This window comes from Chlamydomonas reinhardtii, chromosome 3 (assembly GCF_000002595.2).
Source record: "Chlamydomonas reinhardtii strain CC-503 cw92 mt+ chromosome 3, whole genome shotgun sequence".
Classification (NCBI taxonomy): Eukaryota; Viridiplantae; Chlorophyta; class Chlorophyceae; order Chlamydomonadales; family Chlamydomonadaceae; genus Chlamydomonas; species Chlamydomonas reinhardtii.
In genome coordinates, this window is record NC_057006.1 from 3,929,633 (window position 1) to 3,944,379 (window position 14,747).

The 14,747-nt window shown below is 64.0% G+C and overlaps 4 protein-coding genes across 4 annotated transcripts in view; 3 read left to right on the forward strand and 1 right to left on the reverse strand.

Moving 5' to 3' along the window:
- CHLRE_03g171461v5 (uncharacterized protein) overlaps positions 1-4,643 on the forward strand; it is a 6,651-nt gene extending 2,008 nt beyond the window's left edge. The window contains exons 2-9 of the mRNA XM_043060887.1: positions 201-307; positions 792-980; positions 1,190-1,390; positions 1,915-2,046; positions 2,361-2,405; positions 3,106-3,291; positions 3,532-3,663; positions 3,911-4,643. Of these exons, the coding sequence (XP_042926016.1) occupies positions 201-307; positions 792-980; positions 1,190-1,390; positions 1,915-2,046; positions 2,361-2,405; positions 3,106-3,291; positions 3,532-3,663; positions 3,911-4,399 (1,481 nt within the window). The 3' untranslated portion in view covers positions 4,400-4,643. The remainder of the gene's footprint in view (positions 1-200; positions 308-791; positions 981-1,189; positions 1,391-1,914; positions 2,047-2,360; positions 2,406-3,105; positions 3,292-3,531; positions 3,664-3,910) is intronic.
- A 128-nt stretch (positions 4,644-4,771) lies between these two features.
- On the reverse strand, positions 4,772-6,250 carry CHLRE_03g171500v5 (uncharacterized protein). The gene has a single exon (XM_001703258.2). It carries the CDS (start codon positions 5,937-5,939, stop codon positions 5,349-5,351), a length of 591 nt encoding a protein of 196 aa, XP_001703310.1. The 5' UTR covers positions 5,940-6,250; the 3' UTR covers positions 4,772-5,348.
- A 132-nt stretch (positions 6,251-6,382) lies between these two features.
- Positions 6,383-9,474, forward strand: CHLRE_03g171550v5 (uncharacterized protein). Its single transcript, XM_001703427.2, has 7 exons — positions 6,383-6,821; positions 6,957-7,012; positions 7,337-7,484; positions 7,790-7,879; positions 8,176-8,211; positions 8,382-8,457; positions 8,669-9,474. Exons 1-7 carry the CDS (start codon positions 6,489-6,491, stop codon positions 8,764-8,766), a joined length of 837 nt encoding a protein of 278 aa, XP_001703479.1. The 5' UTR covers positions 6,383-6,488; the 3' UTR covers positions 8,767-9,474.
- Positions 9,475-9,522: 48 nt separating this feature from the next.
- CHLRE_03g171600v5 (uncharacterized protein) lies at positions 9,523-14,646 on the forward strand. Its single transcript, XM_043060888.1, has 10 exons — positions 9,523-9,641; positions 9,844-9,952; positions 10,087-10,163; positions 10,489-10,621; positions 10,830-10,944; positions 11,215-11,370; positions 11,755-11,845; positions 12,116-12,474; positions 12,738-12,860; positions 13,337-14,646. Exons 1-10 carry the CDS (start codon positions 9,614-9,616, stop codon positions 13,484-13,486), a joined length of 1,341 nt encoding a protein of 446 aa, XP_042926017.1. The 5' UTR covers positions 9,523-9,613; the 3' UTR covers positions 13,487-14,646.
- Positions 14,647-14,747: the final 101 nt, after the last annotated feature.

Sequence of the window (14,747 nt, forward strand, 5' to 3'; positions counted from 1 at the left end):
CACCACAGCTCGGCAGGCAGAGCCAACGCCGCGCTCTGTCATACTCGCGTTTCTCGCACGCGGCCCCTCACCCAGCATGCAAGACACACAGCAGCCGTACGCGCGGGATGCTGCGAGACACGCACACACACAGTGTCAGATCTTTCCCCGTGTACTTTTCTAACACACACACATATATGCACACGCTCGTACTCGCACAGAGGTGGAGGCGCGCATGGCCTCCTACGTGGAGGCGCTGCTGAGGGAGGTGGCGGCCACGCGGCGGCAGGGGGCGGCGCCGCTGGAGACCGTGTTCTTCGGAGGAGGGGTGAGACACTGGGAGCGAGGAGGGGTGTTGGTAGGGCTGGTGGTAGTCGGTGGTAGTCGCTATTGGTAATGCTGGTGGTGGTGGTGGTGGTGGTGGTGGCGGTGGTGGTGGTGGTGGTGGTGGTGGTGGTGGTGGTGGTGGTGGTGGTCGTGGTGGTGGTTAACGGCGGCGGGGCAAGGGGTTGCAGGATGCATCCAGGGGTGCGGCCGTCGGCCGTGGCATCAGTCAATGCGGGCCGTGGGGGCGCCGCGGCCGTCGCCGCAGGGTCGTCGGATGTTGTCGCGCTGCCTACCGCGCCTTCGACACGCACGCACCCTCCGCACACACACAAACACACACACACACACACGCATACACACATATACACACTCAGGTAACATCCGTAAACTGTCGCTTTGCTGCATCGCATACACTGTCTTTGCGCAATGTTTTCCTTGTGCTCTTTAACACACTCATCTATACTCACACACGCACACGCACACAGACGCCCTCGCTTCTGCCGCCGGAGCTGTTGGCGCGCATCCTGGAGGCGCTGGACGCGCGGTTCGGCATCGCCGCGGGCGCCGAGGTGTCGCTGGAGGCGGACCCCGGCACCTTCGACCTGGCCCGGCTGCGGGAGTACCGGCGGCTGGGCGTCAGCCGGCTCAGCGTGGGCGTGCAGGCCTTCCAACAGGTGTGTGTGGGTGGGCACCGGGTGTGTGTGGGGGTGGGTGGATGGATGGGTGGGTGGTCCACCCCGCGCCCCCAGAGTCCTCCCAGCGCACGCCTGGAGCCCCATACCCAGCCAAACCCCACTCTTTATACCCCCACTCCCACGCCCCCACCGCCTCACCCCCACGCCCCCACCCCCTCACCCCCACGCCCCCACCCCCTCGCCCCCAGGAGCTGCTGACGGCCTGCGGGCGCGGTCACGACCTGCTCGAGGCGGAGGCGGCCATCGAGGCGGTGCGGGCGGCGGGGCTGGCCTCCTGGAGCCTGGACCTCATCTCGGGGCTGCCCGGCCTCACGCCCGACATGTGGGCGGCCTCGCTGCAGCGGGCGGTGGCGGCGGGGCCCGACCATGTGTCGGTGTACGACCTGCAGGTAGGCGCGTGTGTGGTATGTGTGAGTGTGTGTACTTAAAAGCGCAAGGAAACAAACCGCAAAGACAGTGTATGCGACGTGTGTGTTTTGTGTGTGTATGCGTGTGCGTGCGTGTGTGTGTGTGTGTGTGTGTGTTAAAGAGCACAAGGAAAACATTGCGCAAAGACAGTGTATGCGACGTGTATGTGTGTGTCGTGTGCGTGTGTGTGTGTGTGTGTTTATGTGTGTGGGGGGGGGGGGGGATCGTGTGTGTGCGTGTGTGCGTGTTGATAAGCACAAGGAGCGAGCGCCGATGTGTGCGTTCGAAAAGCGCAAGGGCGAGGTGTTGACAGGTGCGTGTCTACGTGTCTGTGCGTGTCTGTGTGTGCGTGTGTGTTCTGTAGGATCGCACCAAGCGAGGGCTCGTGTCCGTTTGGGTAGACTAGACCAAGGGTGCGTGCGTGCGTGTGCGCGTGTCCCCGGAATTGCTGAGGAGGTGGCACGCGCCGCTGTGCCGCTTCTGCTGCTGCGCCGCTGCGCCCCAGGTGGAGGAGGGAACGCCCTTTGAGCGCTGGCAGCGCGCCGGCCGGCTGCGGCTGCCTGCTGACGAGGCGGCGGTGGAGATGTACGGCAAGGCCAGTCAGGTGCTGACGGCGGCGGGCTTCGAGCACTACGAGGTGGGGGGCGTGGGGGGCCGGGGGGGGGGGGGAAGTAGCCGTTCATGTGGAGAAAGGAGTGAAGCAACCGGGGGAGGTGAGGCACCAGGCACGCGGAGGAGCGGGAATTGCAGGCGTGGTTATTGGTTGGCGGGTATGTGGAGTGTGGAAGGCGGGCAGGTCGCTTGTATCGGGCAGGAAGACAACAGTTAGATCGTGGGCGGCTGGGCGCAGTGCAGTACGCGGGCGGCGCGCAGCTGGTCGTGAGCTTGCAGAGGCCATGCGCACCTCTTAACCCTGCCCGGGCCCCTGTGTGGTTTCCGCACACCGCACAGGTCAGCAACTACGCCAAGCCAGGGCACCGCTGTGCACACAACCAGGTGTGTGTGTGTGGGAGGGGGGTTACATTCATGATTAATTAAGAAGTGAAGTCGTAGGCAGGTGCAGTCGCATAGTAGACGTGTTGTTACCGATGTCCGTGAAGTCCAGCGGCCAGCTCCAGCGCGTAGAACCGCCGAAGGCTGCTGCTGCTGCTCTCCCATTTTGTCTAACGACTATTCTAAGTTTGAAGGTTGATCGTATTGTAGTAACGTCAGTAAAACGATCACGTATAGCTCAGTAGCGCTCGGATGCATATGCGGATGCGAGTGCAACGCGACCGCCGCTGGACTTTGGACGGGTGGGAGGGGGGGGTAAAACACGTATCAAATCTCCCGAGTGTGTGTATGTATATGCGCGATGTGCACCGATGCCGCCCTCCCACTCCCCGTACGGCCAGTAGCTCACGGCCAGTGCGGCAGTGCCCCATTGCTTACGACGGCAGCCCGCCCCCTCCACGGTGCCACAATTGTGCCGTCACCTGCTGCCGACCTCCACCCAATGTCGCGCCTTCTCCTCACCTGCATGGGTTTGCTCCCCGCCCTCCAATCCCATGGAAATGGTGCCTCATGCCCCCCACCTCTAACCCCGTGCCCCCACCTCTAACCCTGTGCCCCCACCTCTAACCCTGTGCCCCCACCTCTAACCCCGTGCCCCCACCTCTAACCCCATGCCCCCCTGCCCCCCTACCACACCCTCCAGGTGTACTGGCGCGGCCTGCCCTACTACGCCTTCGGCCTGGGCGCCGCCTCCTACCTGCAGGGCCGCCGCTTCAGCCGCCCCGCCCGCATGCAGCCCTACCTGCAGTGGGTGCAGCAGCTGGCGGACAGCGAGCAGGGCCGCGCGGGGGAGGCGCTGCCGGGGGACCACCTGCCCGAGGAGTCGCAGGTGGGCCGGCGGGGGGGGTGAGAGTGGTTGTAAATACCAGCCCAAAGTAAACTGGGGGGACGGGTGTTGCTTCGTTTATCCCGACAAGGGAAGCACAGACACGAGGACGCATGACACGACATCGAGAGCAGGGGCGTTGGGAGCACGATTGAAAGCAGGAGTCAAAAGGGGGCTCACGCACATATACACACACGCACCCTTGCACACTTCACACACACCAGCACATGCACGTACGCGCAGGAGGAGCTGCTGCTGGACTCGCTCATGCTGGCGCTGCGCACCGCCGACGGCGTGGACCTGGGCCGCCTGCGCCGCCGCCACGGCGCTGCTGCGGTGGGCGTCGTGCTGCGCGCGCTGCGCCCCCACGAGCAGGTCCGTCCGTGGGGTGCGTGCTGCGCACTGGGTTTCATTCTATGCTGGCGAGCCCACTCCATCGCTTTCGTGCCAGCTTGGCGCTCTGTGCGTTACGTGGACTTCGTGGGATTGAAACATTTTGAACCCTGCTCTCGACTGGCCTAATGCTCTGCAGCACTTGTTGGCGCCTGTTGCGACTTTTGCTCCGTGCTCCTTGCGGTCGTGTGACACCTCTGCGCCCTCGTTCTCGTATCCGCTGGAACAGGTGGGCAGCGCCTATGCGGTGGACGGCGCCGGCCGCCGCATCAGCATCGCGGAGGCGGCCGTGACCAGCTCGCCCATACTCAACCCCAAGGCCGCAGCGGCAGCAGTGGCGGCGGCGGCGGCCGCTGCTCGCGGCGAGCAGGGCTCAGCAGCTGCAGGGATAGGGCAGGAGGAGGAGCCTGAGGCGGGGCCGGGGCCGGCGGCGGGGTCAGCGGCGGCGCTGGCGGCGGCGCGGGAGCGGGCGCGGCCCCGCGCGGAGGCGACTGTGGAGGGGACGGCAGCGGAGGGGCAGCCGGAGGACGCCACGGGTGCGGTGCGGGTGCGGCTGTCGGACCCCGACGGCTTCCTGTTGAGCAATGACGTCATCTCGGATGTCTTCGCAGCCTTTGACCTGCCTTCCTCCTGGCTCAGTGACAACGAGGAGGGTGCGGAGGGCGGGAGCAGCAGTGACACGCAGGCCGGAGTCGAGCGCAAGCCCGTCGCGGCGTGATTGCTGCGTGCGTTGATGTAGGGCTGAATGCTGCTTCCTCACGGGATCTGTGTGGCAGGCTGGCGGCTGCCGATGTAGGGCGGTTAATCCGGGCGACTGGGGAATGGCGGGCGCTGGCGGTTGAGGTCTTCCGGCGTCGTGGCAAGGCTGCAGGTGCACTCCGGCGGATTGGAGGTCACGACATGCCACCAAGGCGGCAAGGCCTGCCCCCGCATTACCTCATCGGATGTAAGACCCGGCAGCGGACAGCGCAACCCTCTCTCGCGCGGGGACCTGCGCTGCTGGCGAGATCGGAGGCGCAGAGTGCGACACCACAGACCAGCTTGTGACCTTATGTTTCCATCCCGACACACGGGTCAAACAGCAACAGCAGCACCCTGACATTTACAGACCCAGGCTCCGGCGCGGCCTCCAACACAGCCACGTGCCTGTCTTAGCAGCCACAGCCACACAGCGCAGCCCTTTTGCCCTTCTTTCCTTGCTGGTGCAGCCCCTAACGCGCGTCCATGTATGCGCGATGGGACAGTGTATGATATGTGACTTCCAATACGAGGCACACATACCGCATTACGCATGCACGGCGTCGACTTCCTCCCCTTGCCTCGAACCGTGCATCCAACAACAGGGCCCTCAGATAGTCACATAGACATGTGGCACCAGCAACGTGCCGGAGACTGCGGCCTCGTGTCTGGGAGGCCTGCTTAGCACAGCACGCTGCCAACACACCTGGCTGCCAACACACTCCTCGACCTCTCGCCTGCGACCGACCTAGGCACGCTGCATCAAGAGCTCGGGCTTCAGGTCGCTCGAGGCGCGCGGCTGTCATCACCATACAAACCATGGTACGACACAGCAAAGCCACTGCCCCCGCCCACCGAAACAACTAGCACACCTCAACTGCGGTAGTCACACACTCTATGCCATACCTCCCCCCCGCCGCATTCCCCGTCTACCTCCCGGCACCTCTCCCTGCCGCGCCCGCGCTCCCTGCCGCCGCTTCCCTCTCCTCCCTCTCCGCCACCGCCGCCGCTTTCCCCACCGCCGCCGCCTTCCTGGCCGCCGCCGCCTGCCGCTGCTGCTCCGTCTGGATGTCGTCCGTGTCGGCTGGCAGCGCGAACCCCACCCGCCTCGCCGTGGCCTCCACCATGCGCTTGGTGCGCTCGTCCACGTCCAGACCGATGTTGTACGACAGCAGCAGCTGCTTGTGACGGGCGATGTTGGCGGCGAGCTCGGCCCACTCCCGCGCCGCCGCAAGCGCCTGCCCGGGCGTGGGCGCGCGCCCCGCCGGCGCAATGGGCAGCGCGGCGCGGTCGAAGCCGTCGGGCGCGGCGCGCCCGCTAGACCCGGGCTGGGAGTCGGTGGCGGCACGGGTGGAAGCCGGGCTGGTGCTGGTGCTGGTGCCGCCGGCGCGGAAGCGGGACATGACCTCCTTGCGCCACACGGGGCTGCCGCTGGCGGGTGTGAGGTGGCGGTCCACGGCGCGGAGCACAGCGCGCAGCACGGACCGGACCTCCGCGGGGCTCACCGAGCCACCTGTCATGCTTGGAGACCAGCTAGCTAGTATGAGAAATATCCGAGCTAAGAAGTGCCAGGCTGGCTGAGTTCAGGAAGCCCGCGCGGGCCTGCTGTGGGCGTGGGCGCTGCGAGGTGGGTGGCACACCCGCCGTGTGTTCCTTGGCAGCCCTGCCTGCTCCGCTCCCCGTCTGGCAGATCTATCACTTGCAACACCCGTTGAATAATACAAGGACGATGAGGTGTATGTGTGCTCGCAAAGTAGTGAACGCTGCTCAGAGGCAATCAATCAGTTTGGTGACAGTTTAGAGACACGTTGGCAAGGAGTCGTTGAAGTCGGCCATTACGTATTATGCGATGTAACTGAAGCGTGCACTGCTTCTGCGCACCTAGCGCATCGGGGGCTTCAATCCGGGGGTCTCTACCGACCTACCAAACTATCCTTGTCGCAAGTTCATTCTGGGAATAGTTATAACAACACGCACACACGCTTTGTAGTTTTGTGTGACTGGGAAACCAAAACGGGTGCATTCAACTTTCAACCCTTTTGCCAACTCCGAAATTTCGCTTGTGCAATATGCTCGCTAGGCGGTTGCGACACAACCAAAGCTTGTTATTCCCACTTCTCGGTGCTTCACGAGTTGCTGGCGAACAATCAGCGGCAGCCTGCAGCGCAAGCAGCTCAGGGAGAGGCTTAGAAGCGGACGAGGGCTTGCCATGGCTCCTTCGACTCCACAGGCAGCGCCAACTAAGCACGGGAGGGCCGCAGCCCGGCCCCGAGGACTCCGAATGGGCGGAGGACCCGCAGCGCGCGGCAATTCGGCTGACCGATAAGCTAAGCCCTGCACAACGAGCAGTACTCGCATCTACACTGACTGACCGGACAACGACCCAGCAGCTCGATGAAAAGGTGCGTGGGGACCGGGAGGTGAAGCGGGCGGAACGTAGGGGCTCCCAGCAGCTTCGTCTTGGTACACGCCAAGGCTTTGTCCACGCACCGATGCCCTATGATGCCTTCTACCTTGTGCTCTTGGTTCTTCATCAGTATTGGGAGGAGCTGTTCCGCGTACATGATGCGGAGGGCGACTCCAACCTGAGCAGGTGGGCAGCGGGGGTGTAGCACGGGGTTGTACGTGGTCAGCGGGCCCCAGCCGTGCCGAGCCTTGCGTTGATGCGGCACTCATACGCCTGGAAGGAACTGCAGACCCCCTACTGCAACGGTGCCTGGTGCGCAAGCACGGGTCTCAACGTGACAACGTCTCACTGTGGTCTCGCGACGCACGCCAGCACTTCTGACCAACCGGCGACTACCGTATCCTCACACCTCTGCAATTGTGCCCGTCAATCCAGAATGAACTGCCTTACAACCCAGCAAACGCAAAGTGGAAGTTTGCGAAGAGCCTCCCCTTCTTCTACCCCTCACAGGTCGGAGTTCCAGGCCGCTATGAAGGCGCACCAGAGCCTCACGGAAAACCGGGCCAAGGTGCCGCCTAGCACCGCGGCGCTGCGCATGGTGTTCCTTGCCGCCGCCATTCCCTTTGTGGCCTTCGGGTTCCTGGACAATGCAATCATGGTAGGCACGTGCGTGTGCTTGTGTGGGGGCATGTAGGCAGGGGTATGGCGGCGGGTCCGTCGTCGCGGTGGCAATGCAATGGGCCTGCAAGAGCGCCGGTGGTGATGGGAGGAGGCTTCAACATGCACAGGGCATCAAGTGCCGTGGGTGGCTTCCTGCCTGACGTACGCCAAAGCGCTCCACGCTGTGAGTTGGTTCGGCAGCACGCCCCAGCGCTCAACCCACATCGCTACCTGTCTGTCCTCCCCAATCGCCGCCCCACGCACTGCCACCCCTGCGGTCTGTGCCGCCGCCTGCTGCTGCAGTTGGTGGCGGGCGAGGAGATCGACCACATGTTCGGGCTGCGGCTGGGCCTGTCCACGCTGGCATCGGCGGGCCTTGGGAACGCCGTCGCGGTGAGGCAGACATCGAAGGGTTCCTTCCGTGGGGTCCTTTCTTGCTGCTGCGGCTGCAGCGGGTGCAGCTGCTGCGTCGGGTGCAGCTGCTACTGCGGGTGCAGATGCGTCAGGCGCACAGCGGGCTGCTGGTGGATGGGTGGTGGGTGGCGGGTGTAACTCCGACACACGCGTGCAGCCAGGTAAGCGCCCGGCCATGTGGGTCGGGGAGCCGGGCCGCCTCTCCTGCTCCCGCATGCGACTGACGCACCTGGCGTGTGACTGACGGCTGCACGCGCGTATGACGTGGCGGACAGGACGTCATCGGCGTGGGCGCCGCCAAGTACATCGAGGTGCGGCCGTGTGTGAATGTCTGCGTGCGCGTGTGTCTCTGTAGTGCCATGTACGCCTTTGTTCCTGCGGGGCCAATGACACATCGGGAGGGAGGGAACTGCTGCGCTTACAACCGGCTCTAATTGAAGCCGCGTGCCGCTCCGGTCAACCTACACCTGCCCACCCGCAGCAAGCGGTGCGGTGGCTGCCGTTCGTCAAGGAGCCCAAGCTGAACAAGTACCAGAACGCTATGCCCGCCACGCAGCGTGAGTACGGGCGCGGAGGGAGATTCTTGGTCCTGCCGGTGGCATAGTGCCGCGGGGGCGGCTGTGACGCCCGTTCCGCGGCCAAGGGGCACTGCCGGGCGTGTGCCGTCGATGCCGGGCTGTAATGCGGCCGTCCCCGCTGCAGCTCCTTGGGCCCTTCACCAGCCTCGCTTCCTCACTCACGCTTCCCTCACTTACTTCACTGCTGCAGGGGCCAAGCTGGCGGGCGCCATGCTGGGCGTGTTCTGTGGCTGCATGCTGGGCCTGACGCCGCTGTTCCTGTCGGGCTCGTTCTTCACGGCCAGGTGATGCTGCTGGTGGACCGGCCGCTGGGCACCGGCTTTACTTGGATTATAAGTTCGACATGTGTGAATTCGTAAGCAGGCACAGGATCAAATTAGTAGATATGAAGCAGAATAACACGGCGGCGCAGCTGGTGCGTGCACAGCACACTCACGCTGAAAGATCACGATCGGGGCGAACGGTGTGGTGTGTGGGCGGGGGCTTGCAGAGGAACAAGGAGACGAACGGCCGGGAGACCCAAAGAGGTCGACCAGTGCTGAATCTTGGTGTGTAAACTCTTATTCATTTGACGCTATAATTAGGATGGTCAACAGCTAGACGGAGGCTTGAAGAACTAATGAGGTTTGTGTCAGTAGGGGCCACGTGCCGTAGACCGGTGGTGGCGTGGCGTAGCGCGCCTGAATGCTGTCTAGTTAGTAATTCCAGGGACAGCGCACGGCAACCATTGGTACTTTGGGCTTGGTGTACCACGCGTGCCACTTTGACTGTTGTGAGTATGACATGGTACTGCTTACTGATGTGACGGGATGGGGGATGCAGGACTCAGGGCGTGCCACAGCCAAGGCAGGGCTTGACCGCTGCAGCACCGATGAATAATATACTGTCACGCTCTATTTATTACGGCTTATGCGAGCGCCTGTTCATATTTTGACCGCGCACTTCTAGGTTTTTATCGCGCGACTGGCTTTTAGCCCGTAAAGCCTTAAATCAAGCAAAATGCTCGTTGCATCCGCCCGTAAGCTACTTAAACTTCAACAGAGCTCGACGAGTGCGGCTCTGCGGCTGCTTCCCGGGCGAGCGAGTCGACGGACGGTCTGTGTGAAGGCGGCTACCCCTTGTCTTGTACTTAGCAATGGTAAGAATCGGCTTTTGGCCACATGGTGTGATGATCGGCCCTGACCCCGCCATCACGCTACATGCTGAACCTTGCAAAGCTTCGCCCAGAGTTGCCTGCTGCCCTGGACTGCTCATACAACCTTGGCTGCTATAGCGTGCACCTGCTGCACTTTTCGCCCATAACGCCGACTAGGCGTGTCGCCCGTCCGTGACTGCCCCCTAACTCCTGGCCGCTACCATGCCCAGACGACGGAGTCGAGAGCCCCGCGCTGCAGTCCCTGGCGCACCGGTTGCGAAAGGACACTGGACTCAGGGTTCTGGTGATTGCACCGTCTCGGAACAAGTCTGCGGCCAGGTGGGGCAGCCCGTGGGTTTTACGCACGGCCCTTGCCCTTGGCATCCGTGCCTTCTTCCCAAAAGCCGCACCGTGAGCACCCTATGTATGTGCGGACTTACTATCTACTCGCTCCCCTCAATGCGATTGCGCAGCATGGGACTGACTCTGCGGTTGGACATGGAGCTGCGTGCGCGGCCGGAGCTGGGGCCCGACACATTCGCCCTCACAGGTACCGTATTGGGCAATAGGGCACCGTGGGGGGGGGGGCAAGCGGGCGCCCGTGCCGCACGCAAAGCGGCATGTGAACGTCAGGCGTATACATGGTGTGCGGTGGCAATGTATGTGCGCGCGTGTGAGCGGCGTCTCGTGGCAGGCGTGTCGCGTGGCCCCAAGACGTGTGCTGCGCCTGTGCGCCTGCCGACGCCTGTCCCATCGCACCCTGTCCACTCACCCGTCTACACCAACCCACATCGCTTCGCACGTGCACACCGCCACCACCACAACCGCCATTGCTGCTGTTGCTGCTGCTGCTCCCCTTGCCCCCGCCTGTCCAGGCACGCCTACGGATTGCATGATGGTGGCCCTGGACGCGACCAAGGGCCTGCTGCGCGCACTGGACCTGCACCCCATCATGGCGCTCAGCGGCCCCAACTACGGACCCAACATGGGCACAGACGTGCTGCTCAGGTGGGTGTGGGTGCATTGGTGGGAGTAGGGCGGGGCGGCGGGTGGCGGGTTGGGTGCACCATTCAGTACATTATGAGAGGCAAACGAAAGGTGTTTTGCGCTGCTGAGGTGGGTCGATGCACCAGACCCCCGTACCCGAGCCCCCACTGACCTGCGTCCCCGTGCCCCCCCTGCCCCGCCCCGACCAATGCTTATTTCTCAAACGCAGTGGCACGGTGGGCGCCGCCCGCACCGCCGGCCTGTACGGTGTGCCCGCCCTGGCCTCCAGCTCCACCAGCCTGGACAAGAGCACGGCGCTGGACAACGCAGTGGACGCAACACTGGTGCGTGACCCCGCGAGGGGGTGGGCGCGCAGGGCAGGCGGGGGCCGGTGCGCGAGGGGGGGGCGGAAGGAAGGAAGGACGGAGAGTACGGTATCATGGGCACACGCGTGTCATCCCCTCCTGGCCGCCGCTCGGCGTTCTGCTGGATCAAGCCCGCCCCTCCGCTGCCTCCTCGCGCACCACACGCAGCGCCTCGCCTGCACCCAAACCCCCCAACCCAAACCCCCCATGCTGCCCCCACCCACCCATCCACCCAACCATTACCGTCAGACGCTGACGGAGATGGCTCTGTCCACGCTGGAGGGGCGGCCGGCCCGCAACTGGCCGCGCAACCACATCGTGACGGGCGGCCTGGGGCGGCGCCACGTGCACAGCTCCTGCGACTACGAGGCGCTGCCGCAGAACTGGGTCATGGACGTGGAGCAGGTGTGCGCGTGTGCGGCTGCGCATAGGAAAGCATGCGAGGGGGATTAAAGGGGAAGGGGGATTAAACGCGGTATGCTTAGTTGTGGATTGTGCCTCAACATGCTGTGTGTGTATGTGCGTGTGGTTAGGAGACGGGAGGTCGTGGTTGGTGGGCGGTTGGTGAACGACGCAGGTATCGAATGTGTGTGGTGTGGGTGGGTGGGTGCGCTGCTGCATTGACGCCCCTGTTGCCCCACCCACCACCACCACCACCACCACCACCACCACCACCACCACCACCACCACCACCACCACCACCCCCACCACCACCACCACCACATCACCACCACCACCACCACCACCACCACCACCACCACCACCACCGCCGCCGCCCTCCTCCTCCAGGTGCTGGTGGACGCGTTCCAGGACGGCGACGTGTTCATCAACCTCAACGTGCCGGCGCAGTGGCAGCGGGGACACGGCGTGCAGACCACCGGTGAGCGGTGGTGGTTTGGTGTTTGAGGGGGGGGGGTAGCCGTTCATGGAAAACCGAGTGATAGTATCATAAGTATGAAGTGGGGGGCGGGGTCCAGCCCGGGGTTAGGCCGCCTCATGGGGTTAGGCCGCGTTCCCTCCACCACGATGGCTACCAGCATCACCGCAACAAGAACTGCCGGGTGTTTCCTTGTGCTCTCTAACACATCGCAACCCCTCACAACCCCACACAACGCAGTACAATCACCCAACTTTCCCGCACCGCACACAGGCCTGGGCCTCATGTTCTACCGCGACTCCTACGTGGTGTCGGTGCCGGGCCGCGCGCCCGCCCTGGCCACCATGGCAGCGCAGCAGCAGCCCGTGGCCGTGGGCTCGGCCGCCGGTGCAGCCGCCGCCGCGGCGGCAGCAGCCGCCAACACCGCGGCGGCAGCCGCGTCCGGCAACGGCAACGGCACCGGGGCCCACGGCAACGGTAACGGTAACGGTGCGGCGGCGGCGGTGGTTGAGACGCCGCTGACGAGCACCAGCGCTGCTATCAGCAGTGTGGTGAGCAGCCACGACAACGGCGTGATGGGCGCGTGCGAGTCGCGGCCGGAGGGATCGGCGCTCGCGGAGGACATTGCGCAGGTGGGCGTGGGCGTGTGCGCGTGTGTGGTGGCCCACGGCCGTGGCCGGGTTTGTAAGGTAGCTGTCCAGGGCTGCAGGGGCTTGTGAGGAAGGGGCCGGGTGGGGAAAGGGAACGGAAGGGGAGGGGGGAAATGAGCCGAGGCAATGTGAGGAAGAAGGAGCAAGACCAGGTCCGACCCTGTCCCCCTTACTACAACTTGACTTCTTTATTTGTCACGAATGTAGTAATCCTCCCCGGTTGCCCGCCCCCCTTCCTCCTTCAGGCCCTGGCGTGCGGCGACAGTGTGGTGTACAACAACGCCTACGACACGCGGCGCACGGTGCCAGTGGAGCGCAGTGACGTGGTGGCGCTGCAGCACGGACACATCAGCATCAGCACGCTGCAGGTGGGGGGGGGGGCAACGGGGCGGGCGGGGAGGGGTGGCATCCAGCGGGAACAGACAGGGGGGAGGGGCAAGGGACCTTGGGGTGCTCTCGTTGTCTGAGCCTGCAGCTGTGCATAGCGTTCACGTGTACAAAGGCGGGGGTAGGGCTGCAGGATGGCCCGTCACACGGCTTGGGCCTGTGTCAAAAAGCGATACAGCGCATTCGCGGAGGAGGCACGACGGGCCTTGTCGTTGCCCCGCGCACACTCGTGTCGGCCCGTCCCTCGTCACTGCGTCGCTCAGTCCGCCCGCCTGCTCCGTTGCGCCCATCCCACGCCTGCCGCCTCCCCCCTCTTGTGATTGAACCACTCCGTTCCCCATGAACGGCTTACCCCACCCACCCCACCCACCCCACCCAACCCACCCAACCCACCCACCCCACCCTTCACTTCTTAAGTAATCATGAATGTAACCCCACCCCAAACCCCTACCCCCAGGTGTGGCCGGAGGGGCACACGCTGTGCCTCAGTGACCGCGTCATGGCGCGAGCGCTGCTCAGCGGCCACGACGGCATCCCCGCCTGGCTGCAGGCGCGCAGCGCCGCCGCCGCCGCCGCCACCGCGGCCGCCGCCGGCGCACCCCGGTGAGGAGCGGCCAGCTGGCGCCACGCAGCTGCACTGCCGTGGTCGCCGTTGCAACACAGCTGCAGCGTGTGCTCTCGTGGTCTTGGTCTTGGTTTTGGTTATGAGTAAGGGATGCGGCAACTGGGCGAGCGCGACTTGCGTTGAGTGATCTGACAGTGCATGACAACACGGACACTAGTATGTGCTGTGTGAGTGCTGGGGTGGGGGCGGTTGCAGCGGCTGTGCGCGCAGGGTTTGCTGCGCATGTGAGGGCCGCTGGGGGCTACACGAGCGATCTAGGTTGTAATGTGTGGGCGGGGATGGTGCGAGCAGAAACTGATATTCGTGTTGGGGCATGGTAGCGGTATCGCACTTGACGGCTTCGGTCATGGAAGTGTTTGCCCTGAACATACCGTAGTCTTGAGTCGCACGGGAGATTTTGCATTACCGTGACCTGTATTCCCGCGACTTGCCGTACGCCTGTCCACCTGTGCGGTACTCTTGTATGCGAGATCCGAAATGGGCACATTTATACTGACTGAGGCCTGAGTGAGGTGGCCACGTAGCCACCGGTTTGTGGCGCATTACGGCGGCCTTGCCTTGCTAGGGCTGCCGACGCTGCTGTGTTGGGGTGTGCGATGGGACAGGGTTTAGGCAGGTTGGCGAGGTCCCGTAGGGTGCAGCTGACGCCCATACCCCAAGCAAACGGCAAACAATTTGCAGCGGCAGAGCAGTAGTGGTGTGTTGGGGTGCGTGATGACCGCAACACGGAACGAGAGAAGTCTATTTGTTGGTTGCCGAACCATGCCTGTCCGGTGATTTTGTGTTTGATGGAAGAAGCGCCAAAACTACGTGAATGCAAGGCCGTGCTAAGGAAGGCCAGGTGTGAACTATGAAGGAGAAGGCATGAGGTCGGGCGGGAGTGACCAGGGGTTGGGCGGGTCAGGGAGCGCGTGTGGTGGAGCAGGCCAAGGGCCACAGTTGCGCGGCATGGCGGCAGGCAAGTGCAGGCAGCGAATAGTCAGGAACAGGGCGTTGAGGATGGGAGGAGGGATGGCGGAGTCGGCGGCGCGATGGCCTGTGGCCTGTGGGTAGGCTGTGTGGAGAGGTGTGGAGGCTGTGGGTCAACAGCCCTGGCTTCCATCAAGCAGCCCCCCCTCCGATGAAGTCGGCAACGCATGTGACAGTGCAGGGGGTGTCCTTGACGTAGACTTGTCGATTAGCTCAAGGGTCAGGGAAGTCACGGGTCAGGGGAGTCACGGGTCGGGGGCTCGGAGCACGGGCG